Source organism: Echeneis naucrates, chromosome 2 (assembly GCF_900963305.1).
Source record: "Echeneis naucrates chromosome 2, fEcheNa1.1, whole genome shotgun sequence".
Classification (NCBI taxonomy): domain Eukaryota; kingdom Metazoa; phylum Chordata; class Actinopteri; order Carangiformes; family Echeneidae; genus Echeneis; species Echeneis naucrates.
The window spans coordinates 16554005-16579785 of record NC_042512.1 but is presented as its reverse complement, the minus strand read 5'-3'; the positions used below and the strand labels follow the sequence as shown (position 1 = coordinate 16579785).

At 40.2% G+C, this 25781-nt stretch overlaps 1 protein-coding gene across 1 annotated transcript in view; it reads left to right on the top strand.

The window, feature by feature from the left end:
• The first annotated feature begins 7509 nt into the window (after positions 1-7509).
• LOC115052461 (E3 ubiquitin-protein ligase Midline-1-like) overlaps positions 7510-25781 on the top strand; it is a 30435-nt gene continuing 12163 nt past the window's right edge. The window contains exons 1-2 of the mRNA XM_029516574.1: positions 7510-7748; positions 17176-17969. Of these exons, the coding sequence (XP_029372434.1) occupies positions 17244-17969 (726 nt within the window). The 5' untranslated portion in view covers positions 7510-7748; positions 17176-17243. The remainder of the gene's footprint in view (positions 7749-17175; positions 17970-25781) is intronic.

The window sequence follows — 25781 nt, the reverse complement described above, 5'->3', positions numbered from 1 at the left end:
ACAGAGTTGCATATGCTGATATGCAACTCAAATTCAAATTGATCAAATTGATTTAGATTCTGCTGGAGCTTTCCCTGCCATTCCATTGCATCAGGGTGTAATTATAGCGATATGCCCTCTTTTTGTCATTCAACAGCACAGCTGAAATGGAATAATAAAAATAAAATTAACTAATTTCACAATATATAATCAGTGCAGTTTTATGGCCACTTTGATATATATTCACAAACACACATAACTGACATGTTCAAGTCACAGAGAACATTTTTTTGTGTGTTAATCTTCGACTGAGGCCATTAAATTGATAATTTACAATTATTAAAAATTATAGTAAAGCCCGGTAGATTTTTTAAGTAATTGAAAACATTGATGATCCAACTGAGCCCACCATTTATAATTCATTGCCATCCTATGGTGTAGCCACACTGTGTGAAGACCCCTCCCCACCTTCATACAAAATACATGTCGTTTGATTAATGTTCAATTTTTCACTGACTGCGCTCCATTTAGCCGGCATCTGCATCCCTGGCCACCATCCTGCAAGAGTCTTTTTATGGCTGCAGGAGATGCATTACATTTTATATGCACAAGAAACAAAGTGAGATGTTCCCACTTTTTGCTTAGTATGTGTGTGTACAGCATGTGTACACTCACTGTCATAGTGATGACAGACCCACATATCAGAATATTTTTCTCACAACAAACCCTTGCATTACATTTCCACAAGCGCACACACACACACACACACACACACACACACACACTGAGGTGCAGTACACTGCAGGGACAAGAGCAGGGGAGATCGGAGAGGCTGACTTTCACTTATAACTTATTCATGCTCCATGCTGTCATTTGGCACACCTGGGAAAAAGTCAATTTCTCTCACAGTGGGGCAGCCTCATCAGAACTATATGACTTTAAAATAACAAGTTACTTCAAATGCCTTCACATACAATTTCCTATTACCTCCGCCTCTAAGGGATCAGACGACGGAGTTGCACTTTACACTCCACCCAGGCTGCTGCAAAAGTATTGCCACTGTGGTTTTTCGGTCCACAGTAGGAATCCGTGTCCCTGCTGGAGTGATTCCAGGCATGTCTGGTTGACTCGCTGATGCTGATTTGGCCAAATGGTTATGGTCTGTCCATTAAGCTATTTCATCGCCTTGGACATACGACCATGTTTTATTCCAGTTGAGGTTGAAGCACTTTGGATTTAACTCTCTAGGAGTGTAGTGAAAAATCCATGCAGGCAGTGTGGAGCAGGACTGCTGTTGACTGTTGATGAACTAAATAGGGGAATAATATTAGACATAAATATGACTTCAGTGTGAGTGAGAGAACTGGAAGTCACTGGAAAATAAGGGCAACATAATGATCTTCTTCCTGCCATCAAATATCCATTTCAAATGAAATGAGCTTTACCCTGGGCTTAAAGGGAGAGAAGTGAGGAGATTTTTTATGCCTCATCACATCCTCATTTCACTCAACATTAATTGGCAGATATACTGTACTCTCTATGTGAGAGAACTTTAATATAGAAAGTACTATACTGCCTGAAAGAGCACACTAGCTTAAAGACAAACCTGCCTCCCTGATGAACCTCTGGGAACCAGTTGATGCTCACCAAGTGATGCATGATATTCAATAACCTATTAAGTCCAATCAATATGATTGTTGCTCAACAGATGATCTGGTTCTGGATTTGTTGGCCTTGATAGCGAACTGGCTTTAATAAATGGTGCATTATTCTGGAAAATACACTGATTAAAAGGAAAAGTGGAAGGAGAAATCTAACACCGACAATATTTTTCTTTCAGCATTCAAAGCTTCTTTCAAGAAGGTTACAAACTAAAGTCAATATAACATCAAGGCCGCCTCTTTGACTTGTTCCTGTATTTATCCATGTCTTTGGCACTAGTTGATCATTTTGTCTGCCACACGACAGCTTTTTCAGTCACCACAGTTGCCTGCTGTTGCTGGGAAAGGGCACTGATAGGAGGCTCTTTAAAAAGGAAGCTGCCTGGAGGGAGGTATGTACTTAACATAAAAGACTCAAGGTGTCTTACTGGCTGTGTCTCTGTCTCTCAAAGATTTGGCTTCGTGAGGATGTTTAATGATCGCACAGGATGAGTTATTGGCACCTGTTAACTATAAAAAGCTTTATCTGAGAATAATTGAATGGACTTGAAAATAAAGTTATATATCTATCAATGATTTCATCCCAGACTCTGGCTTTTATGCTCATGTTTTTGCAGACTGATTGAGTGTTTTCCGTGGGATAATGTGCTCTCCCACTGAGCCAGCTGGTGCTGGTTTGGGTTGAGGGTGAGCAGCCAGGGATACGACTCCCTTTGTGACAGTTTGAGGACACGCTGGGTCCGCTGACAACTAATGATGATGCTGCCTGACACCCGTATATGCTCGTGTATGCGTGAGAGTACATCTGTGTGTGTGTTTATGTTTGTGGGTAAATGTGTGTCCATCCGCTTGGATTTATGTGTGTGCTCTCAGGGATGCATGTATGTGTGGTTACATTTGCTTTAGCCTGGATGATGTTGTTGTGAATCTCTTCAGTGTGACACAGAATGACCTTGAGCTGTTGCCGCTGGTAAATGTGTCAGATTCTGGTAACAGATCTAGATGTTTGCGTGTGGTGTGCATACATAATGTGCAGCACCACTAAAGGATGCTCATACCTTCATCTAGACCCTAAAATCTGAGAATGATGATACTGTTTTTAGTCTAACTCATTTGAAAGGAGCCAGCAGGGGAAAAGATGTTCAAAACTACAGCAGATTCAGACTTTATCATTCAGCATTGACCTCAGTTGCCTTGGACTTAGATTGGGACAAACAACAGTGAATCAAATATCTCTGAAACTCACAAAGTTGGAGTTGGAAAGCAGCAACAGCAGTTCCCTGTCCTGTTTTCTGAGTGAATCTCATCGACTTCCATCTCCTCAAGCACCTGAGGAAATATTTTTACGTCAGATCGCACACACATATAGACATGAATGTGCACAGATGAATAAAAACACACACATTCCCTGCATCTATGTTTTACTAATGCATATTTATGCTGTAAATGAGTGATTTAAGATGACAGCTCTAGGGTAACTTAGTCCAAAACACAAGAACAAAAAGTTACCCCTCGTTGTGCTTTTATCTATCCAGACTGTTTCAATTTTCACCTCCTCTTTCCCTCTCCATTTCTGACTACTCTGCATGTGGCGGCGACATTTTAACATGCGTCACCTCGACTTCTTTATCTTCTCTGCTCCCGAACACTCTTCTTCCACATCACTTAATCTGTCTGTGTGTCTTGCACCTCCCCCCCTAAAATCTGTTTCCAGAGCGTTTCCGTGCCTTAGCCTCCACTCAGCTGGTACCAGCTGTATGTCTTCTCCTCACTAATTGAAAGCAGTCTTTGACTAGCCGCATTTGAACTTGCTTTCAAAGTCAGAGGTCAGTTTGAGGGGAAATGTGTTTGACATTTTCCAAAACTGCCTTAACTGTGACTATGAAGGTGTTCAAAAATGTAGACATGGTTGCATTTCTAAATAAATGGATGATGGATCATTTCTAATGTACTATCCAAGCTAGTGATCAATAAGTGGGGAGTTTTTAAGACACTGTACATCAAAGTCGTAAAGATGCCTCTGAAAGATAATATGCTGATAAAGCTCATGTTTGTATGGATATTTTTATGTATATGTGAGTGCCTGAATGGATTGAGGTTGACCTGCAATGTTGGATAGCCTACAACAAATGTCTGTTTGCATTTATGTTACCTGGGAGGTTGAATGGAGCCATTCAAATATCAAAGAGTTATGGTCATCTGTGTATGTACACGTGTGCTATAAATCCTACTAACCTTGGGCTACCCACAGCGATGGTGCCCTCTGAAAAAGGTCTTGGTCATAACCCTGTCATGCTTTATCCCTGTAATGGTCTCACCCCGAGAGCAAAGACAGACTCCACCACATTCCGCTCATTCTTGGTTGTTAAAAATAAAACCTCTCTAAACTCAAAGTAGAAGTCGGCTTTTCAAAAGGGAGAGTTGTTCTGAGCGGGTTGGAAACAGAGGGGCAGAAAAAAAGTTTTTTTTTTTTTTTTTTTTGGCTGCCTTTCATTTTACAGGAAATGCAGTATCATGTGAAGCATACAATGAAAAACAAGATTAAAAGATATTGAGATTTGACTGTCACAATCTCTTATTTCCTCTTTCCTTAATTCCTACGATGGGATGAGGAAAAAAATCTGGCAATTAACATAAAAGTGCACATTATTTCCTTTGACTGTACTTTAGTTAATTCAATTTGCTCATTCAGTGTCGTTTTTCTTATTTTCGATCTTACATACAAGGCGAATCTTTGGCACATTTTACATGTCCACTGAGCCGGGCAATTCAAGTCATTATGAATGAACTCAATACCCTCCATTTCTATTTGCACAATGTCATTAGAAGCTCTGGAATACCACCAGGGGCAAGCTGGGAACATATAGTTCAAGGTGAAAACTGCCACTTGACTTTGCAGTATTGTGACAGAGGACACATCACAAAGCTTCAGTTACAAATTCTGCTGGGAGATTTGAATGCAAGAGGGGTCCTTGTGTCTGCGCTGTATTTCCAAACAGTGCGATTATATAACCTCTCAGGGCAAAAAAGAAGAAGACAACAATAAAAAAATAACACAGAAGTACTGTGAAATGCAATGACTGCACGGTATCTCAGCATTTTGCATCAGTGCCAGTCGAGAATCTTCTTGCAGATAATTAAGAGACTTTTTAGGGAACTGCAGAGAGACTGGTGCACTGACTCCAACAAAAGACGCTCACAGTACAATGTGCAGCAGCAACACCACCAAAACTAAAACAAATATTAACACTCATAGATACAAAAGTTGTGTAACTTAAATAAACTACAGCAGGAACACGCTCCATATTTAGTGGTCAGCAGTAATGAGGAATCTGGAGTGATCACTACCTGCAATGTTTCACTTTAGAATATGGCAAAGACCAGTAATCATTTACAGCGCCCTCACACAAACACTGGAGAGGAATGAGAAACATAGACAGCCCTCTCTAAATGCTTCTGTTTCTTTATTTATTTTATTTTATTTTTTTCAAAACTATTTGTCAATTTTTATGATGATGATATCTTGCTCCTTTCCATGGCTCATTCATTTTAAAGTGTGGCTCGTCTCGGTATAACCACTATCAGACAAAATAAATGTTTTCTTAACCTAAAATTTAATGGTTACGTTTATGACCTAGGTGACTCACTGTATTGGATATATTTTCCGACAGCAATAGTTTATGAAATAGGGGAGCTGCAAAGAGTACAATATCACTGTGGAGGATATATATTTTCCTATTTTTGCGCTGCTGAGGGAACATTTCATTTCCTAATGTTCTGGTAGAGAGTGAAAAGTTTGTGGTCCTTCTGTTGCTAAGAACTGACCCAAGATGGAAACTCTTTCCTCGTCCTATTCCAGAGGAACATTCCTTAGCAGCCGCCTCACCTCGACTGATCCCACTCCAAACACACAGCCAGAATCCCCTCCAAAGCACACACACACACAAAACACAGATGGAATCCAAATATTATCCATTAGTTTCTTGGAGGCATAGCATATGGAGGAGATGTTTCATGAAAAAATGCCGTTGCACACAGTGCTTCTTAGCCGTAATGTAATTTATCTCCATAATCAGTGGAATTTGTAAATGGGCTAGATTTCAGTGGATCTTTTGGTGTTGAAATGTTTCCCTACATCGACTACCCACCCTCCACTTGAGATCTCTCAACCAAAGCTGTAAAAAACACATTTTAAGTGACCAAACTGAAATTCCAAAGCGTTTTATCTTATCGTCATCTCTGTCAGCAGTTAGTGTTTCAACAGTGCATTAAGTTTTCTACATCTCTGGAGCTTATCAGACCCAAACAAACTGTTTCATGTGATGCATAAAACTATTTTAATTTTTTTTTGCCAAAATACAATTTCTGGCACCACAAAGAGGAATAAATTAAACACACTCAGAATAAGAAGCATGTTTTTGACCACATGGCTCACTGCCCTAAGGCCAAATGTAAAGGATTATTTGGTGTGGAGAACGACCAATGAGCAGCCAACTCTCAAAGCTTTCACGTCGCATGGACTGTAGAAATCAAAATGATGTTTTAGTCTGGCTTCCATTTTAGGCTTTATTCTGCTATTGCTTATTCTCAAACTCCAGGACTGAGAGCCCTGCTGACAGCGTAGCAGACAGTTTCCAATGAGACAGCTGATGAATGCTGATCAAAGATTGCTGTTATGGCATCACGATGTGCCTTGTGTGGGAGGGTGAATGACTGACTTGCATCTTGGAGATTAATTTAAGCTGCTTTCCTTGTGGGTCGCATAAAAGAGGGTGTTGTTTTTATGAGTAGAGGCCAAAACAGCTGAAGTTTGAAGGTGGATAGAGACAGAAAGAGAGCAGGGAGACATAAAAAAGGGTGAGCTGCAGCTAAGGATGTGTCATGGATGCAAATGTGGCGATAGATGAAAACTTAATATGATGCATAAAAAGGTCCCATTTGAAAGATCCCGATAACAGATGCATGCTGGCTTATATATCAGATTTCCTCCCATTTCCTGGCTTCCTCTCATTTTAAATCACTCTAGATGGGGTGTGCGCTGTCAAAGCAGACCTATTATTCCTGCTGTATGTTTTAGGGTAGGAGCAAAGGAATCTCAAAACTCTGGACATGGATCCTTAAACCAAACATTTTGGGTCATAATGGACCAAATGTTCATGAATTCCAGAGGTTTTAAGTGGGAATGTGTGAAAAAACAAAAAGTTTTTGCACCCATTTTACGATGAACACTGAGTTTATATCTGTTCCCTCAAATATGTGAGACAAATGCTGTTGCCAAGTCAGATTTGTGTAAATCATGACCAAAAGGATTAAGGATAATACAGTTAGGACATATACATAACATAAAAAAAAAAGCTGTTTATCAAATTTTACTTTGTGAATTGTGCGTTTTGCTTCTCTTCTTCACAAATGAATTTGACTCAAATGCATGTTCCTGTTACTATGCATGTATATAAAAAAAATAAATTAAAAAAATGTACCGTGAAAGAAAAGCTGCTCATTAAAACTCCACCAGAGCACATAAAGGCCTTCTCACCCAAAGGAAGTTTGCATGTTTGCAAATAAGCAAACACAACTACCCATATGCATACACACATGCATATGTGTCTGTGTATGACGCATCTGACTGCACAGTCACACTTAGACACAGGAAGGCCAAACTCCACCCCTACTAGTTCACTGATTGGCCTACTTAGAGGCAAGGCAGCCCACTGGCATATTTGAATAGAGGGAAACAGAGGGGGAGGGATGGGCAGAGAGAAGGAGGAGGTGGTGGAGGGGCGGGGAGATAAAGAGGGAGGCGGTGCATTAGTTTGTCCCTGCTCTCTCTCTCTCTCTCTTTCTCTCTTTCTATGCCGGGTCAGGATGGAAAGGCTTACACAGGCAGGGGAGGAAACATGTCATGAGAGGTGATGACACAGCCACAGAGACGTATCCACATCCTCAGAGACTCCCAACTTCACTGCCCACTGCTGCTGCCGCCGCTGTTTCTGCTTCCCACAGAGAAGAGAGGGAGCCAAAGATAGCCTCCTTTCTCTCTCCCCAACTCTCCTTCTTACCCTCTTTTTCACTTTGTTTGTGGATGATGGGATTTTAATCATGTGGAAGGTAAGAGAAGAGAAGGAGGCGAGGGAGCTTGTTTCATTTTCTTTTGCACATTTTAAAATTGGCCTCTCTCAGTTTGTGCTCTTGGTTTAGTTACATCTGTGAGAATCTCTGGGGGATTCCCGCATGCATTGACCTGGTATCTCAGCTCAGAAAATATTCTCAGTGGGAATGAGGAGTGGAAGAATTGAGTGCCAGCATTACAGGAATGATAATGATAGAGCAGTGGCTTCAGGACTCAGCCAATGGATGTCATGGAGCCATCTGCGTGATGGTCAAGCAGAAACTTTATTTTTCTAAACAAAGAGCTTGTTTTTTTTAATGATCTGTATAATTATGAATGAGCTGCTTATTGTCAGTAGGTATAAATATGTTATTCTTTGTGCATTGCACAACTTTGGCTTCACCAAAAGTTTGATTTTGTCTCTTAAAATGTACAGCAAATAAAAGTGAAATGGCTTTAAGAGTAAAGCCAGTGCAGCATTTTATGGCTTTTTTTAAAAATAGGCATACCTAACAGGTTCACGGGTGTTGACCCCAGCTTTTTGATTGCTGACCAGAAAAGCTCATTAAATTGTGTGTGTGAGTGGGGTTATGCTGCTTGTGAGAGTCTGTTTTGTTTGACCCAATTTCAAGAAGCCACTGCGTGTTGTGGTGGTCGCTTGAAGCCCAGGACACATAAAGACAGGAGACAGTGCCTTAAGGGATGCTTAAAATGTCTGTGTACTTGAGAGCTGGGAGTGTGTGAGTCGCTCTGAAAGGTCCTGGATGTTTGATCTTGTTTGTGCACAGGAAAGAGCAGGTTTGACAGTGTTAATTTAACGGTTAGAGGGCAGGGGGCCATTTAGCCAGATGGCATTTTTCCTTAATTTTGTCCGTTTATTTAACTGTGACATATATTATTAACAATTCCTACACAAGTATGTCATGCCACTATACGTTTCCATTCAAGTCTGTTATTGTCCAACTTCGTTCAGAGGTCAGGTTACTTATACCTCGGCACACAGGAGATGCTGAGAAATTATGTATGTGCACGTGTGTGTGTGTGTGTGTGTGTGTGTGTGTGTGACAGCTGGCTGCCACAGCCTGGGCTCTCAAACTGATCCTGTTCACCTGCCATGTATCACACGGATCAAGAAAATCCAGGTTCAGTATTTGATCTACAAAACACTGGGGACTTAAGGAAGGGAAGTTGGTAAAATATTGCTAGTTTGAGTAATGAATTAAACAGAAACATGTGACAGCAAGTTCTTGTGTTTACTTCAACTAATCCATATAACCCTGCACTTTTCCATATCCTACTTTTGCTTTGACGAGTGGACACTACGGCTTGGTCTGTTTATGGTCGTCACGATGCCGACCAATATAGCAACAATAGAATTGTTGCTGTTTCTTTTCCTGTTTCCCTTGACATGCTGCAGTGGTGTTGTCAGCTGAGGGAGCTTTAGAAAAACATGCTAACTCTCAGATATCAACTTTGAATGCTGCTGCATTTAATCAGAGAAACAAAAGCTTTTAATATAAAACTTTGTTGCCTGTTGCTGATAGCATTAGTGACCTATATTGCCCTCAAAATATCCTGTGATCTCACCAGTTTGTGGCTTAGATAATAAATGGGGAGGTATAACTCATGAGAGTTATCTCTCTCTCCTTAATTGGTTAATTTGATCTTCAAAGCGTCAGCAGTCGCTCACTTCAGATGCTTGAGGGGCAAACTACTAATTGCTATCTAAACATCCTTCAAAAAGGACAAAGACAGACTGGAATACTTTTTTTTCTCTTGATCACATCTTCCCCTTATTTCCACCCCAGTTGAGTTCATTTTATTCACCCCAGTGCTTTCTTTAATCACCAACTGAATAAGATGAGAGTGCAATGTTGCCATGGGAACTTCAGAAATTGTGACAATGAGCAGAATTGGTTCAGTGAGACTTGGCAGCTTGTGGAGTCCTGTGGAGGGGATAAGTGGTTCCTAAAACTTTTTTTTTACCAGTTGTCAGGAAGCTCTGTAACAGGATAAATCCGAAGTGTGGCCTTACTCAAAATTTTTAGCTCTTCAAATATCAAGATCAGCTGTACTGCAGCATGTAACACTGTGGCCTGGTCCACTTAACGTGTAATGAGACTTTGGAGATTAAGTGGCAAAACACCAGATTTCCTTTTATTAATGTATCCATGGCAACTTGCCATATTTGCACAAGTTTCCAAATATTAGTTTTGAATGCAGAGGGACTATATAGGTTGCTTCACATGATATTCCTTCGATCGTATGACTCTCTTGGTCATCCCTGACAACTTGAGGATGTGTAAATATCCACAAAAGTGACTAAATCGAAGCTCCTAGAGTGCAGCTCGATAACTGAGCTTCACAGGTGTCAGCCACCACTTGGTTCCAGTGTGAAATGGTCATGGCTATTTGATATGCATCAGGGGGTTCTACATAATCTGCTGCAGACCGAGATGTTAAAAGTCAGGTCACCTGATTTTGAAGTATCTGTGAGAGAGAGCTCTTGAAGGTCTAATGTCATGTTTTTTAATTCCTCCCTGCCTTTATCAATGTAAACAAATCAGGAAAAGTGTCAGATTGCATTTTATATGTATGACCAATGATGTCGCAAAGGGCTCAAAATAATATGTAATTGAAAACATATTCCCACAAATTCCATATGTGAAGTATTATCAACACCGTCTTCTGTGACATAAGCTAGCGGGAACATTTTAGGTATGCTCTGGGTTTTCACATGTGCACAGACTCTTTGGGAATGTGCAGACACATAACAACCTTAAACCCACTTCAAATAAAAAGTGTATCATATCATATCTCGGGAACTTCAAACATTGGCTGCATATTTAAATGAGAAGAAAGAAAAACTGTTCAAAATGGGATCAAGAAGTCAGAGTTTCTTGATAAGAAATGATACAGAGCATCCAGTTACATGTCAATGCTCACAAAAGTTTACTTCAAACGACACAATCTCAATCCGTCACATGACTCCCCCTGCAGCTGCCCTCCATAAGCCATGCAGATGCTGCAGGCTTTGGGCTTATTCCACATGCTGTGGTCATACATGCATGCAGCAGCTTACCTCAGCTCTGTGGGGCTGTTTTCATGTTAAAAACATCTCCTTATCCACTCAAAGAGGCAATGATAATTTCACACTCTGGGGAATAACCACTATTTAATCACTTTCATCTCCACTTGGGGATCCTAAGCACATATTTTGAGGCAACATAAATGCATTATTGAGTAACTGATAATGTAAGAAAGCAGTCCTTGAAGGATGTACTCATCTATGAATGGTTCATCAGCCCACATGAATTTCATGTTTTTTACCACACCAATGAGATTAAATTAACACATGCGCTAAGTATTAAATAGGATACCATGAACAGGATTGCACTTTCAAGAAAAAGGCAGAGATGTGAAGCAGCACAGTGAAGGAAGGAAGTGAATCACAGTAAGCTTTAATATTCTGCTACAATAACTGAATTGCACCAGCCAGGTACATTATTCAAACTACACTGAGCATTGAGGGACTGCACACAAATGATTAGGGAAACAGAGGAGGTCAGAAAAGGCAGAGTGTATTACAATAATGACTGTTGATCGAGGAAAGCTCCTGGGATTCTTTTAGGAAAGAGAAGGTCATAAGGTGTGTGATTCAATGAGTTATAACAATTCAAACTAAATTTAGATATTTTTTTCAGATAACGGAAAAGAGTTTAAAGACTATATTATATCCCCAAGGAAGGATATGTTTTTATTTTTAACAAGAAAAGCTTGCTCACCACTTCTCCTCCTAAACATTTCCAAATTTCCCATTCAGTATATCCAAATTTCTTCACTGGCCACCTCCGTCACTGTGTGTTTGTGTGAAGGGATGTAAGTGACAGGTGTGAAACTCATTCAACCTGATGAAATGTGTCCTTGACAACACCAGGCTTGTTTTTGTCCCCTTTAATCTCTGGCCCCCAAAACATCAATTTTAATTTCACTTGCAGCACTGTCCCAAATCTAGGTCACACAAGCGAGATCCCAGATGGACCCCCACCACACACACACACACACACACACACACACACCCCAATCAAAACGTCACCATCTATCATAGTCACTAATAGCCTCGCCTTCTCAGACTACAACCAGCCAATCCTGTTAGCTGTGACTGACTGCTTTAGAAAAAGAAAGGCTGTGATTGGTCACGGCTGGTGTTGTAGGAAGTGGATTAGGAATCAACATGATATGGCGGCAGCAATCAGATAATGGCATGATGTATTTATGTTAATGATCCAGAAAATGCAGCTTCATACAGTACAGGGAGAAGGAGGAAGCTGATAGGGTGTTAGAGGAGACAAGAAGAGATGATATAGATCTGTAAATATAATTCTCCTTTGAATTTGTTGTATAAAGCTCTTAGTCTTCTATAACTCACGTAAAGGAGGAATTTGAATTTCTTTAGCTGTACCTCTGAACACAGTCAAGTTTACATTTCCTTCTTCTCTCCTGATTGGCCTGATAGTATCTGCACCTCTGAGCCAGTGTGGTGTGCACAAGCATGGCAAGATCTGTCACTTATTTCCTCCATGCAAGACAAATGTTTTTCTGGGAAGTGCTGTAATGCTGTCGTACAGTATTTCACCCTTGTGTCACATGGCAGGGGAGCATATCAGCACTCTTTCTACTTCCCTGCTACTAGATATTGTATGGAAGATTAAAAAAAATTGAGAGAAGAAGAAAAATGAAAGACGAGAAAAAATCAATTTGAAGAGGAAATTTACAACAACCTTGGTGAAGAAAGCCTGACCCTGAAAATGCAACTTGTTCTCGTCAACTGTGCTGGGTCAAGAGTTAATCTGTCAAAAATGCTCTCCATTGCTGCTGTGTAAGCAGATTATATTTTTTTGTGAATCAGAAATCTCATCAGCAGTTAAAAGATCTAAACAATTCTACAACACACTGAAGGTGAAGAGATTCAAAAGGCAAAAAAATAAGGCAGTGATTATATTCCATAATACACCGAAATGTTCATTTCTTTTTCCTAAAATATGAATGATGGCACATGGAGGATGTGTGTAGACAGATCTAACTTAAAAAGTGCTTAAATGTTGGGTGGCAAATTTGCAAATAGTGTAACGCAAAACATGGCGAAACACAAAACACCCAAACGCCCTTGTTAAGTCGGCAACGGATCATATTTCGCACAAAATTCAACCCAACTGTTATAAAAATGTGTCTTCATAAAAGCTCACTCTCAGATGGCTTGTCCTCCTTTGCCCAGTTCCAGCATTTCACTGTTTGCTATTTTCTGCTTGTGAGTGAAAGAGCTGAAACAGTACAATCATGAAGTAAAGTAACACACAAAGAGAGTGGTGATTATGTGAGCCAGGTCAACGAGGATGACCTACTTCTCGCTTCTACTCCACGAACTGCCACAGCCGCTTACGTCAACTCACCAAATTCACCCCTACATCCAGCCAAATGCTATTTTGAGGTGATTAAATTGCTTTCAGCAGGTCACTGATTATTTTTTTGCGGTTTCATGTCTTTTTTTTTTATTTTATTTATATATATATATATATTATTTTTTTTTTTTTAGAGTGAATCGCCAATGGCACAGAGAAAACAGCCTGATTCGTTGAGCAATGGGGTGGTTAAAATATTAATTTTGCTAAAACAGAAGTGAAATTAAATTCCCCTGAAGCAGAGTTGAAAGAGAACAAAGCTAAAGATTTTTATTGTTAAAACATTGGAACAAGGAAGTGAGCAGATCCACCATTATTTATCATTATTAGCAGAATGTGCAGCTCCATATATTATGGAGTGCAGCCAGAATCTTTCTCAGGCTTCTCCAATTTCAAAAACCCTTTTATCTATATTATTGTTTTTTTTTTGTTGTTTATTTTTGCAAATCAATTTTTAGAAAATGGATAGAAAGAGCTCTTATGAAAATTTTAATAGCTTAAACTATGAGCGTGGAAAAAAGTAGCAACCTCCCTGGACCCAACGTTAATGAAAAATTTAGAAGTTGAGCACAGACGACTGGGGGTGGGATGGACCAAATATAAACAGGAAAAGAGATCAAAAGTTTCAGGTTTTCATGGGATTTATCATTATATATCTTCTAGACATGCTTATTTCGTGGTTCCTTTAAAATATTCAAAGTGAGGTTAGATTTTATGCTGCTATAACATTGAATTACGGTCAGTCACAAAAGGTCATTTACTGACATTTACAGATCAGAGATAGTCTGGAGGGTTTTCTTTGAAAATAAAAACATCAGGCCTTTTAAGGACATCAGGGAAATGACCTTTATAACCCTGGAAATGAGAAACGTAACATTTAACTCCTGTTACACAGCCAGAGTTTGAGAAATGGAAAATGCCATTGAAAGACAGACAAGACAGATCAAGGATGGTCAATCTGACTTTTTTTTACTCCATGTCTGTAGACAAGGAGTAGTTGCTCTTTGCCATTTTATGACTGTGTGCAGCTCCTTCATCCAAATATAACAAAGCTGTGACTTTTTCCTGTTATTCAATGTTACAAGCTGTTTTTCTTTGAGAAGACAGATGCACTGTTTACTCTGTTCTCCCTCACAGTTTGGTCTTTTGTTTTTAGTTTTGGGCACAGAGTGACAAGGTGTGGAACAAAAGAAACTGAAGATGGCAGTCAAAGATGCCTTGAAATCAGCTCAACACTATTTTCCATTGCACTTAAAAGGAACAGCCTTTACATTATGTGGGCTATTTGGATATGTTGGGTCTTGACCTGCTCTGTGTGTAAAGTGCCTTGATGTAACTTTGTTATGATTTGGCGTTTTTTAAATAAATCTGATTTGATTTGATATTTACAAACCATGCACGGTCGTAAATGCCCACAGAAAACTAATTCTTCAGGATCCTTCAGCTTTGTATTTCCCCCCGCTGAAGAGTGTTGGTACTGATGTTTCCGTGGTGTCAGCACAAATGATAAGCCTTTCACACAAAGTAGCAGCTCTGACAATCAGGAAGCACAAAGTGACGGGGGGAAAAATAAACAACTTTGAATTTTATCACCCCCGCCTATTCTTCTCCTCCAGCTATTCCCATTTCCCTGCTGCTCCGTCCTCCTCTCACTCCATGTCACACGGTCCCCTGCTCTGTGCTGTCACCTCTGTGAATGGTTCAACAGTGTCACCTATGGTATGCTGAGAGGCATTTCACCCGGTCTCACCTGCCAATCTAGATTTGTGCAACAACGTATGTCTAGCACAAATTTCAGTTTGTGTGTGGTTGTCTTTGTCAGAATGCGGTGGATTTTTTTTTCTCCTCTTTATCCTTTGGTGCCTCCAGGTTTCTCTCCTGCCAAGTGTGAACCTGTCAGAGCTCCATCAGAGACCAACTTGTAAAGTTGTCTACTGTTTGGGTCAGGAAATTCTGTCCAATCAGTGACAAGTTTTTAGCCTATAATTGGTGTTTCAATTGCTTTGTGACATATTAAGACCAAATAAATCTGTGGAAAAGGTTTATGCAGCCTCTGACAACCAAAAATCTTTTTATCTACCTAGCAGACATCAATGACAAGTGCCTGAAGCATGCACATAAGATATCATAGTCCTTTATTCACTCCACTTTTCTCAACCAGCTTCTCAGAAAAAAGTTGCCAAGTTGCAGGCTGCATGACAGAGTGGATAGTCTTGTGAAAAACAGCTGCTTTTACAAGATGTTGACCAGCAAAAGAATTACAAAGACCGCATGCGATGAATGATGCTAATGTGCTCGTCCATTATTTCAGCAGTCACTCTCCTGAAAAAACAACAGTACTGAGTTACTGAGAACTACTTTTTCCTCCGCCTACGTTTCATGCAAGACCTGCTAGTCCAGGGACAAAAGGTGAACTGACCAGCAGGGGAAAAATAACACGATGTACTGAATTCCTAACACCCCTCCAAGTTTTACTGGACTGTCAACAAGCTTCAATCTTCACTGACAAAATCTCTCAGGAAAAATAAACACCCGAGGGAGCCTCGATAGTGCAGCTATATTGGTGGAAATGTGAGTGTATCAATGTGTATGGACATGCTGGGATTCAGAAGTGAAGTGAAAATGTGAGTGTGTGTCTCTCTTTAAGGGTTTGTTGTGTTTATAAGCCCCTTCAGTGTGAGAATGTGAATCATATTCATCCTACTCACTCAGTATACTCTGCAGTACATCCTCCCATAGTTTCAATGCTAGGTCCTTTTCTTGTTTAGAAATAAGCCACAAAATTGTATCGAGTGATATCTTTATGTTTTCAAATTAAAAATATCTTTTCTATTTGCTCTCCCACCTCCTGCATTGCTAAATTAATGTTAACAGGCCTCAAATATAAGGGCCAACTAAAGCGTATGGATCTGGATTGTTTATCACCAGCAGTATCTTTTTGTTTTTTTACTTTGGATGAAAGAAAACAATGGATTGGAAGGAAATCCTAATCCACTCAGATGCACATGAGCCTTTTAGCTCAGTAAACAGTGACATCTGCTGAAAATAGCACACTGTGGGGAGGAGAGAGTTCGCCTCTCTCTTCTCCGAAACAAGCTGCCAACATAGTCATAATTTCTATGACTTGTACTGGATTTACTGTCCGGATTACAATTAATTGGAGGATTGCAACAATTCTGTGTAGTATTATCAAGTTCCACTTGTGTCCGCAGTGATCCCGGTATATAATCTTCAACTGGCAGTTGTTTAATTTACAGCACATTGGCTAAATTCATGAATGAAGATGACACAACACTGAGTTTTTAACGTTAAGTTAACTGCATAACTAATTTCTATATTTCCAATTCTTCTTTACATTAGAAACTATTTGTAACAAGGTAAATATTTCCTGTCTGGTCTGTAATTACAGCAACATAAACACACATGCACACACAAAATATCTGACCTATTCACAGGTGACAGGATTCAAGGTCGTGTGCACTAATTACCACCTGAGGATAGCTGTGTCTGCTGCTGCACCACAAATCAAAGATCATCACAGATCCATCATTGTTTTACTCACTCAGTGGTCATTTCACCATCTCCTGCCTACTGCAGTGCACTGCCCTTATTTTGTTATTTTATATGCTATCAACAGCTTCGACTGAGGAGAACTTAAATGCCACATGCATCTGTGGAGGTTTCAGACAGAATGTTATCAGGTTTTAATATCTGATGGACGAAGCAGTTTCTGTTTGCCTGGTCTATGCAGATATCAGTTCTGAGTATTGACACACACTGAGAAAAGCCACTTAACATTGCCATTCTTCAAGACCACTCAGTGGTCTGTTCCTTTGAGATTTAAGCCCTCCCAAGAAAGCAGTGAGGAGTAAGCTGTTTCACACCATTTAATCACAAATCCCTGTGCTTTCCTTTCTCTCTCTCTCTTCCTGTTTCCTATGTCCACCACTCTGTGTCTGGTCTACAGACAGCTGAGAAGCTCTTCTGGATTTCGCTGACGCCGCGCCTGGTCCCGCCTGGCCTCCTCTGAGCAGAATGGACACTCTGGAGTCAGAGCTAACCTGCCCAATCTGCCTGGAGCTCTTTGAAGACCCACTTCTGCTCCCCTGTGCCCATAGCCTGTGCTTCGGCTGCGCCCACCGCATTCTCGTCTCCCACTGCACCACCAACGAATCTATTCAGAGCATCAGCGCCTTCCAGTGCCCAACCTGTAGATATGTCATTTCTCTGAGTCCAGAGCGTGGATTAGAAGGGCTGAAGAGAAACGTGACCTTGCAGAACATTATTGACAGAGTTCAGCGGGCCTCATCGTCAGCTGGGCTCCCTTTGCAGCTGCCGCTACCTGTGCCCCACAGTGGGCCCAACTCTCCCTGTGAGGAAGGGAGCAACCGGTTAGCACTGGTCCCTGTCAGTGCTGCCATGTCAAGCCCAGACACACCTCCTGAACCGGTCCAGTGCCAGTTCTGCGAGCAGGACCCACCTCAGGATGCTGTCAAGACATGTGTGACATGTGAGGTGTCTTACTGCGAGGAATGCCTTCGAGCGACACACCCAAACAAGAAGCCGTTCACCGGCCACCGGCTAATTGAGCCCATGCCAGACTCCCACCTAAGAGGGCTTCAGTGTCTGGAGCATGAGGAGGAGAAGGTGAACATGTACTGTGTCACTGACGATCAGTTGATCTGCTCACTGTGCAAACTGGTTGGAAGGCACAGGGACCACCAGGTGGCAGCTCTGAGTGACCGCTATGAAAAACTCAGGGTAAGCACACAAGTTTTTTATTATTTTTGGGGGGTTGGGAGAAATGCAGATTAACAATGACTATTAAAACCAGCTGCCATTTTTATACATTCATGTTGATGAATGATTCAGGTTACAAATGTGTCCATTGCTTATCTAACAAGTGAGGAATCTTAAAGTTTAATTTCAACTTTCTCTGCAGTGTGAAAATTCCTTTTATCCTTATCCAGGTATCTCAATTATCAAGTTAGATTTTATCATCTCATGCTGAGTTATTTTTTCTCCTGAATAATTAAACCATTAGCATAATCACTGCACCATGCCTGTGTGCCAAGAGGATATTCAGAGGCACGCACACACAGAGACTATGGGGAACGTCATTACTGACGAGGCATGGTGTCTTCAGTGAGGTTGCAGGTTAACAAGCGACAACTGTCTGCTGGATGTAGGTGTGCTTAATTGAGCGTGGCTATTAGAGTCTGCTGGTAATGACCATGGAGACGGTATGTGTGTGTCTATGGAGTCAGCATGTGTACACCAGAGGACACACAAGGAGGAAAATGTCCACAGGATGCTGCTAATGACCTCATTACCTGCCTTCTAATAATGTAACACTTTTCTTCAAGGGCTACTTCACTGATTCAATTTTGTGTGCCAATACAGTTTGGCCTGAAAAAGCCAAAACTTTCATCCTGTTCGGTATACAATTTTATAATATTCTGCATTTTGATTCCCAAAATACAGCTGGAAAGGTTTTACTGCTGTTCATATCTCAAGCCTGAATTCAACCGTTTCCCAAGTAAATTCCCTCAAAAGTTTCTTTAGTTAGAAATGTTTTGCAGAGTGACAGAAAATTGGTGGACAGCAATTTTGATATTTAATTAATTATACCAATCACCTTTGCGAAGCAATACCAAAGAAGGTGCCATTTCAGTTCCTGCATCCACCATGTGGCGAGAAACTGTTCTCTGTTTTTGTCTCACTGTGAATGGAATTTCAGTTTTGGGCAGTTGATTGCACAAAACAAGCTATTTGAAAACCAATCCCTGACAGCAAAATTGTTCAGCAGATTCATGTTTCGTAGCGGTTCGACTTGAGTCTTTTCTGTTGATCCATCCAACAAAAACATTTTTCTTCCAAGCTGTTCATCTTTCATGAGTTGCACAGATTTTTTTCACAGAACAATGGACAAGGAACAACATGTAACATTTCTGCAGCCCCTTTTACCCAGGGAGCATTTCCAGGAATAACGTAATCCATGCTCACTTGGACAGGGGTGTGACTATGATGAGAAACATTTTGTTCAGGTGTGAAGTACGGCACAAATTAACTGATGTAATGGAAGAAACTCACAGTGTTTGCATAATGCAGTCTACGACTCAGTGGAAACATTATAACATTTAATCAACTAAAATAAGGTATTATAACAACACAAATTCAATCTGTTTTTTCTTCCTCTGGAATTTTTTTTTTTTTAATTTAAAAAAAAAAACAAAACACCTCATTGCTGATTATTTCCCTGAGGTCATCTTCAGCTGCTCATGCACCAGGCCGTCTGCTATTATGAGCCCTCTGCTGGTTGGCACCATTTATTGTTCAAGCCATTCTGCCTCAGATAATGGGCTTGATGTCCTCAGACATCAGAATTTGCTGTGTGCATTGATGTCGTTTCATCTTGCATGTTTCAGCACATTTGAGCAGAGGAGAATAATTAGCAGAAAAGCTACAGGTCAGTTCATCATCTCATTATTATGCTTCTGTTTCTAATTATTATCCCTCTCACTCACTTCATCCAGAGAGGTAGCGTAACATAGCACAGGTCAGTGCACCAAGCAGTTATTATAATTATGTGATGAAACACACACACACACAAAGAAAAACAAAAAAAACAAAACAACTATGGCAGAAATCTCTTTGGTCTACCACACTCACAGGTATAACCAGCGAAGGCAAAGAAAAAGCTGGACTATGATTCTGCTGAAATGCTCGATAACAAGTCTTACATATTTATGCCATACACATATTGTACATGTGTATTCCCAGCCCAACAGAAATATTTGAAGATTGCACGAGAGGCTTAAGAAGTAAAGCACATGTGAAAATGGCTTAATTTGCTTTGTGTTACTTCATACGTTTGAATTTAAATGAGTTGCCTGAGGATCTCATGTGCACACACACTTTTCCTCCCTGGTGGTTTCTGCTGTACAGAACGAAGATGGGGCCTAAATTAGAAACACAGAAGCTCAGAGTTAACAGCTTCAGGAGAGAAGTCAACATATGTTTATTATTCTGGAATATTGAAAGAAAGACTTACAGTTGCTTTTACTGCCTTCAGAGACAACTTACTATCATGTTACTTTCCAACAGTCAACTTGGGTTTCTTTTAACCTCGACTGACTAAAACAGGATCAAAGTTAAGGTTATCAATACACACTCTGAACAACCAAGACTGGATATCTCGTGACTCTGACATTCCCAGTCTGAGCCTTAGAGAGTGACAAAGAGTGCATTGTATCATAGTCCTGCCTGGATTTATCCACATGAAATATTGGTCCATCATCTGCCAAATAAATAAATCATGTGCTGCTGTTTGACACAAGTCACAATATTCGACGACATCTAGAACACAGGGGTAAACAAAGCATGGATGACTTCTTCATTAACTTGTTCTCTGTTCCAACACGCACACTGCCATACTACATAACAAAGCTTGCATGTCTGCGCTCACATTCACAGGAGGCCCCCCCCATGCCCTGTAGCCTCACACTAATCTGAAAAAGCACAGGCAGGAACTCTTGCACCCCCACAGACAACACATGCTGCTTTTTTGCCAAAAGTTGGAGGGGATTTGACCACCTGTTCAGCCCTCAAAACCCTCCTGTCAGCCAGCTGGCACACAACGTGAGCTTGATACAGGGTTTAGACCCTGTGGCTGGAGCCGCAGCATAACAGAGGAGGGGAAAATATGGCACCTTTTGGTAGCTTTTTTCATCAAACAAACCAGTTAAAATAAATTAAAAAATAAAAAATGTTGGAAGAAAAATTGAGTATCATGATGCATTAATAATGTCGTTCATTTTACTTCCCTGCCTCCATCAGATTAAATTTTCAAGCTGTTAAAAGCTATAAATGAGCTGTTAATTTTACAAACATGCATTCAAGTGTAGTGAAAGGTTTCCCACGAAGGATATAATATATCCTTTGTGGGATATTATATATATATATATATATCTCAGTGAAGTTAAAGCAACATTATACTAAACCACATCACTACTTCTTTTCAAACCACTGATCTGTTGTACACCATCTTCAATTATGCAGATCTCTAAATGTATCTCAGCTTGGAGCAAAATTGTGTTTCTAAGTAGAAAGTTACATTCTGTGCATGTTAGTACACTAACTGATTTAGTGAACAAAATGTCCTATTTTTCACCATGTGTAGCTCACATTAACGAAACCCACTCAACTGTGTATGCAAATGTTGGCATCTTTAATGATGATTATGTAACAAGTAATGTTAACAATTGCAACTTTTATATCTTTTAGGTCGAGGCAAATGCATCTGATTTCGTTTAAAAATTGATGAATTGAAACTTTTGCAACTCAAGATCTCAACCTTTGCGAATGCCATGGGAAACAAAGCAACAGCATTGTAATATTTCTAATTCATAAAGACAGACATAAAAATACAGCAAATGCATCGAAACCTTATAGTGGTTAAACTTGAATAACTTAAGATGTCAGAGGCAGTCCCTTTTCCCTCTTTCTGCTTCCCCTCAGTTGTGATGGTTTTCTTTCATTTGGTAGTCTGGCAAGTTGAAACAGCTTTGGTCCTATTTTCCAGACAATTTCATGCATATCACTTTTTACTCAGATCTCCAATATTTTGAGATAGCTCCACTATGCACAGAAAAAGAAAAAAAAAAATGAATATCAGATGATTGGAATACTTTTTTCGGTGGTACTGTGTAGCCATGGAGGTTATTGTGGGAACACCCATCCTTTTTCAGATATAAAATTACCCCTGTCACAGGAAATTGACGAAGAAGGCAGCTGAAAATAGCTTTTAAAGTCCTTGGCTTTGGGTCTGAGGAGAAAAAACCTTGAGGATAAAAGATGGATGCTCTGTGGGTGTGGGTGTGTGTGTGCCAGCTCTGCTTTTAAATCATACATTTGCTGCATTTATGTAGTAATCCTTTTCCTTTAATCAGTTGCCCTTTTGTGTTGAAACAACACACTTTGGGTTATCAAAATGCAGAATAAAACACGCACAGACACGAAACATTACCGCTGACTCTGGTCTTTGCTGATAAGCACAATATTTACCTCCATGTCCTCTAACTGTTTCATTCACCTTTTATTATTGTGGAGACACTTATACCCTGATTTCCTCTCTCAGCTTCATCAAACTACCCCAACAGTGAATCATTAAACTGTAAAAGCAGCTCTTCTGCTTTCCAAATGACCTCGGATCATATTTAACATCGTATTTGGGCGTGATGAATTCATCAATGAACTCACAGCATATCCCCAGTAAGTTCAAAAGTTCATCCCTACGTAACAAATCAAATCAAATGCTGAGCTCATGGAAATGTTGGAGGAATGTCACAGGAAGTGGCTCCTTGCTGGACGGTTGTCTCTTCAGGCCCAGAGTGGTATTACTAAATGGACCAGGTGGGGGCTCACTATTTTACATGCAAATTTAAGTAGATAGCTCTGCAGAGCATAATTGTAAAGTCACATTAGCAGCTGTTGGCTTTTTGACCAACTATTGATAACATTCTGAGGATCCCCTAAATGCACCATTGATTTTGTTTCTCTGAGGCTGAGCTATGTTCTGTAGGCTTCCTACAAGACTCAGTAGTCTCAGTCCCTTGTCTGTAATAAAAGCCAGTTTCGAAAAAAGCCGTCTCTTCAGTAGAAATAAATGAAAGCCATTATTTGAGGATTTACTGTGTTTCGTAGATTCAATTTTTTTTACAATCTGTCGAATGCTACCTTTGCTTGGGGCCTTCTTGTCTCTCAAACACAATCACACTCTCCATCCTTTCCCAATTTCCCCCAGTGCAATGTTCCTTCCCTGCTGTGTTTTCTTTTTTTCCCCCTCTGTTGTGCTTTGCTTTTTTCCTGCAACTCACCTGACTGTTTCTGAGACTGATACTAACACAGAGATACAAACACAGCTTCCAAATTACAGAAGAGCTTATTACTACAAAGGTGGGTGTCCAGCAAAGACACGAGTGACCTCCATCAAATACAGAACACCCAAGACGATGATGGCAGTAAGTCATAAATGCAAACAAGCGATGAAGCCTCTCAATCCCTGTCTCACATCTGCTGCTTTAATTTTTATCTCGCTATTCAACTGTCCACCTTTGTACTTCTCAAGTTTCATGTGTGACAAAGTGTTCTCTGATCTCCCTCGAACACACACATTTGAACAAAGAAGAAAAATGTCAAAGAGATTTGGTCATCTAAAGTTAGTTTCCCCACCTGTCCACCAAAGTTTGGATCCTTTGTGGATGAATAAGTGAGACATGATGGGCACTGAAAAACAAACCTGCCAAAAGTTCACATGACTTTACTTCCCTTTTAATTCACAGTAGAAGTTAAGATTGAGTCGATTGCATCCAAAGACTTTATAGCGTCTCAGGGCTCCATATTCTAGTTTTAAAGTTGCTGTCCCCTAAACAATTTTCCAGCTAAGTGCCTGCTGGCTGTTCTTTTGTTATATATGCTACACATCTTATTAACTTCCTTTATGACTGTTTTATTGGTTCTGCTTTGTTGTGTTTGTTCTGTATACTTGATATTTATTGCTTGTACTGTATAATGCATGCTGTAATATTGGTTGGCTAAGTGTTATATTGAGAATACTTTATATGCTGATGGGTAGTGATAGAGAGGTGCATCATGACATTCTTTTTCAGCTCTGCATTGTGCGTACTACAAATGCACAACATGACATAGGTGTTCACGAATAATTCATTATTCATGCCACCTAGCATCGATAGAGGCCATGCACCTGGCTACAAACTGTTCTGCTTCTTTGGAGGCCAGATGATGAAACATTTGCACATTACAAGTAACGAAACGATAAAACCAACTTCTAACTGGCCACACTTGGCATGCAATACCAATTTCTGCTTTTTCACAAAATTCACTTTTATTATTTCTTGTTAATTACAAATGACGTATTGTATTAAATTGTTTTCGGAAGTTAGAATAACAAGAGAATGATTGATTCTTTGTAAATATAATGACAGTAAAGCTGGATTTATGAGAAAACTGGCCTGGCACTCTGATGAGACCAAACTTCACCTAATTATTGTGCTGTTCATTAGAAAAATTATTTTCTCTCTGGAATAACAAAATTTTTTATTTCTAAACATCAACAAGAAAGCCTGCTATCTCAACGACCAATACATCAACAATACTGTTAAAAAACGGTATGAGATACAGACACATTCGTACACGGAGGCATGGAAACGGTTTGATTCTTTAAATGTTGGCTCATGCTGACTGTTGTTCCCTTGTGTTCATGTCACAGTTAATTTCATGTACTAAGCTTTGTATGTGTGCATGCAAGGTTAAAAAGATATGCATACACGTGTGCATTGCTGCTACATACGTACACTACACATGATGCAGATGCTGACTTATTGTTCCTTATCATCCTTTAAGAGGTTCAGTTTATTTTTCTCTCCATGGACAATAATACGACCACATCATCATATTCCTCATGAGTAGACCGTTATGCATCCTTTGCTTTTGTGTGTCACCGGCGTATTAAGGCCAACCCCCCACCAGTGTCACTACAGTGCACGCACACACACAAATCCCACCATCTCTGTCTGTATTTACTGTTGCTGTTTATTCCCTCTGGCATAACTTCTTTTTAATCCTCAACACAATATCAGAACCCTGCTTTGTTTACACTGCCACTCAAAAGTGGTTAAAGGTTAAACAAATTTATTTTGCAATGTAGCGGCTAGCTCATTTCCTGGTTTAAAGCTGAATTTTTTTTAATTTGCATTTCAAAAAGAAGCAAAAAAGGATTTATCCAAATCTAAAATATATTCCAATACCTGTGTCCCAGCAAAGCTATCTTTGATATTTTGCTGCCCGGGCCTTGCAGCTGTAATGCACCAATGCAAAAATGTTTCAGACATTGAAGATAATCTCAGCATTTACCAAGTCTGAGCCTAAATTCATCTGGAGAACTGGAGAAGGAGACAGCGGAGACATGACATCAGAACAGCTTAAGCAGACTCCGTTTGGCTAAAACATGACAGTCTTAGAAGGAAAGGAGTCAGCTTGTGCCAGAGAGGATAAAAAGCAGCACAAGATAAAAAAGGGAAAATGGGGAGGGAAGAAGATTAAAAAAAAAGGGAGGAGCGTTGAGGGGCAGCACTGACGTGCTGTCACCTGTTTGCCGGTTCGTTAGCCAAGAGCGCTGCTGTGTGCTCTCATAGGGAAAGCTTTTGATGCCTAATTTGTCGCTTGGCTGAGTTTGCGCATGGGTTGGTGCTCAGTGGAGTGGCTGTCCCACTCACATCCTCTCCTAGTGTAGACTCCTCTGTCAGAGGCTCAGGCTGGGCAGGATGAGAAGGCAGTACAGGGATGAGAGGTATCACCCTCGCTCAGAGGTTCGTGGAGGGTAAACACACCCCTTCAAAGAGAAGCCTGTGCAATACTTGGGGATGTTAGTACAGAAGATAAGAAAACTGCTTCTCTTTGCTTTTCTTTGGTGGCTCACACTAAGGAATTTTTGTTCCCTTGCTCTTGCATTTTCTTGATTTTTTTTTTTTTTTTGGATACTTTTTAGTTTTT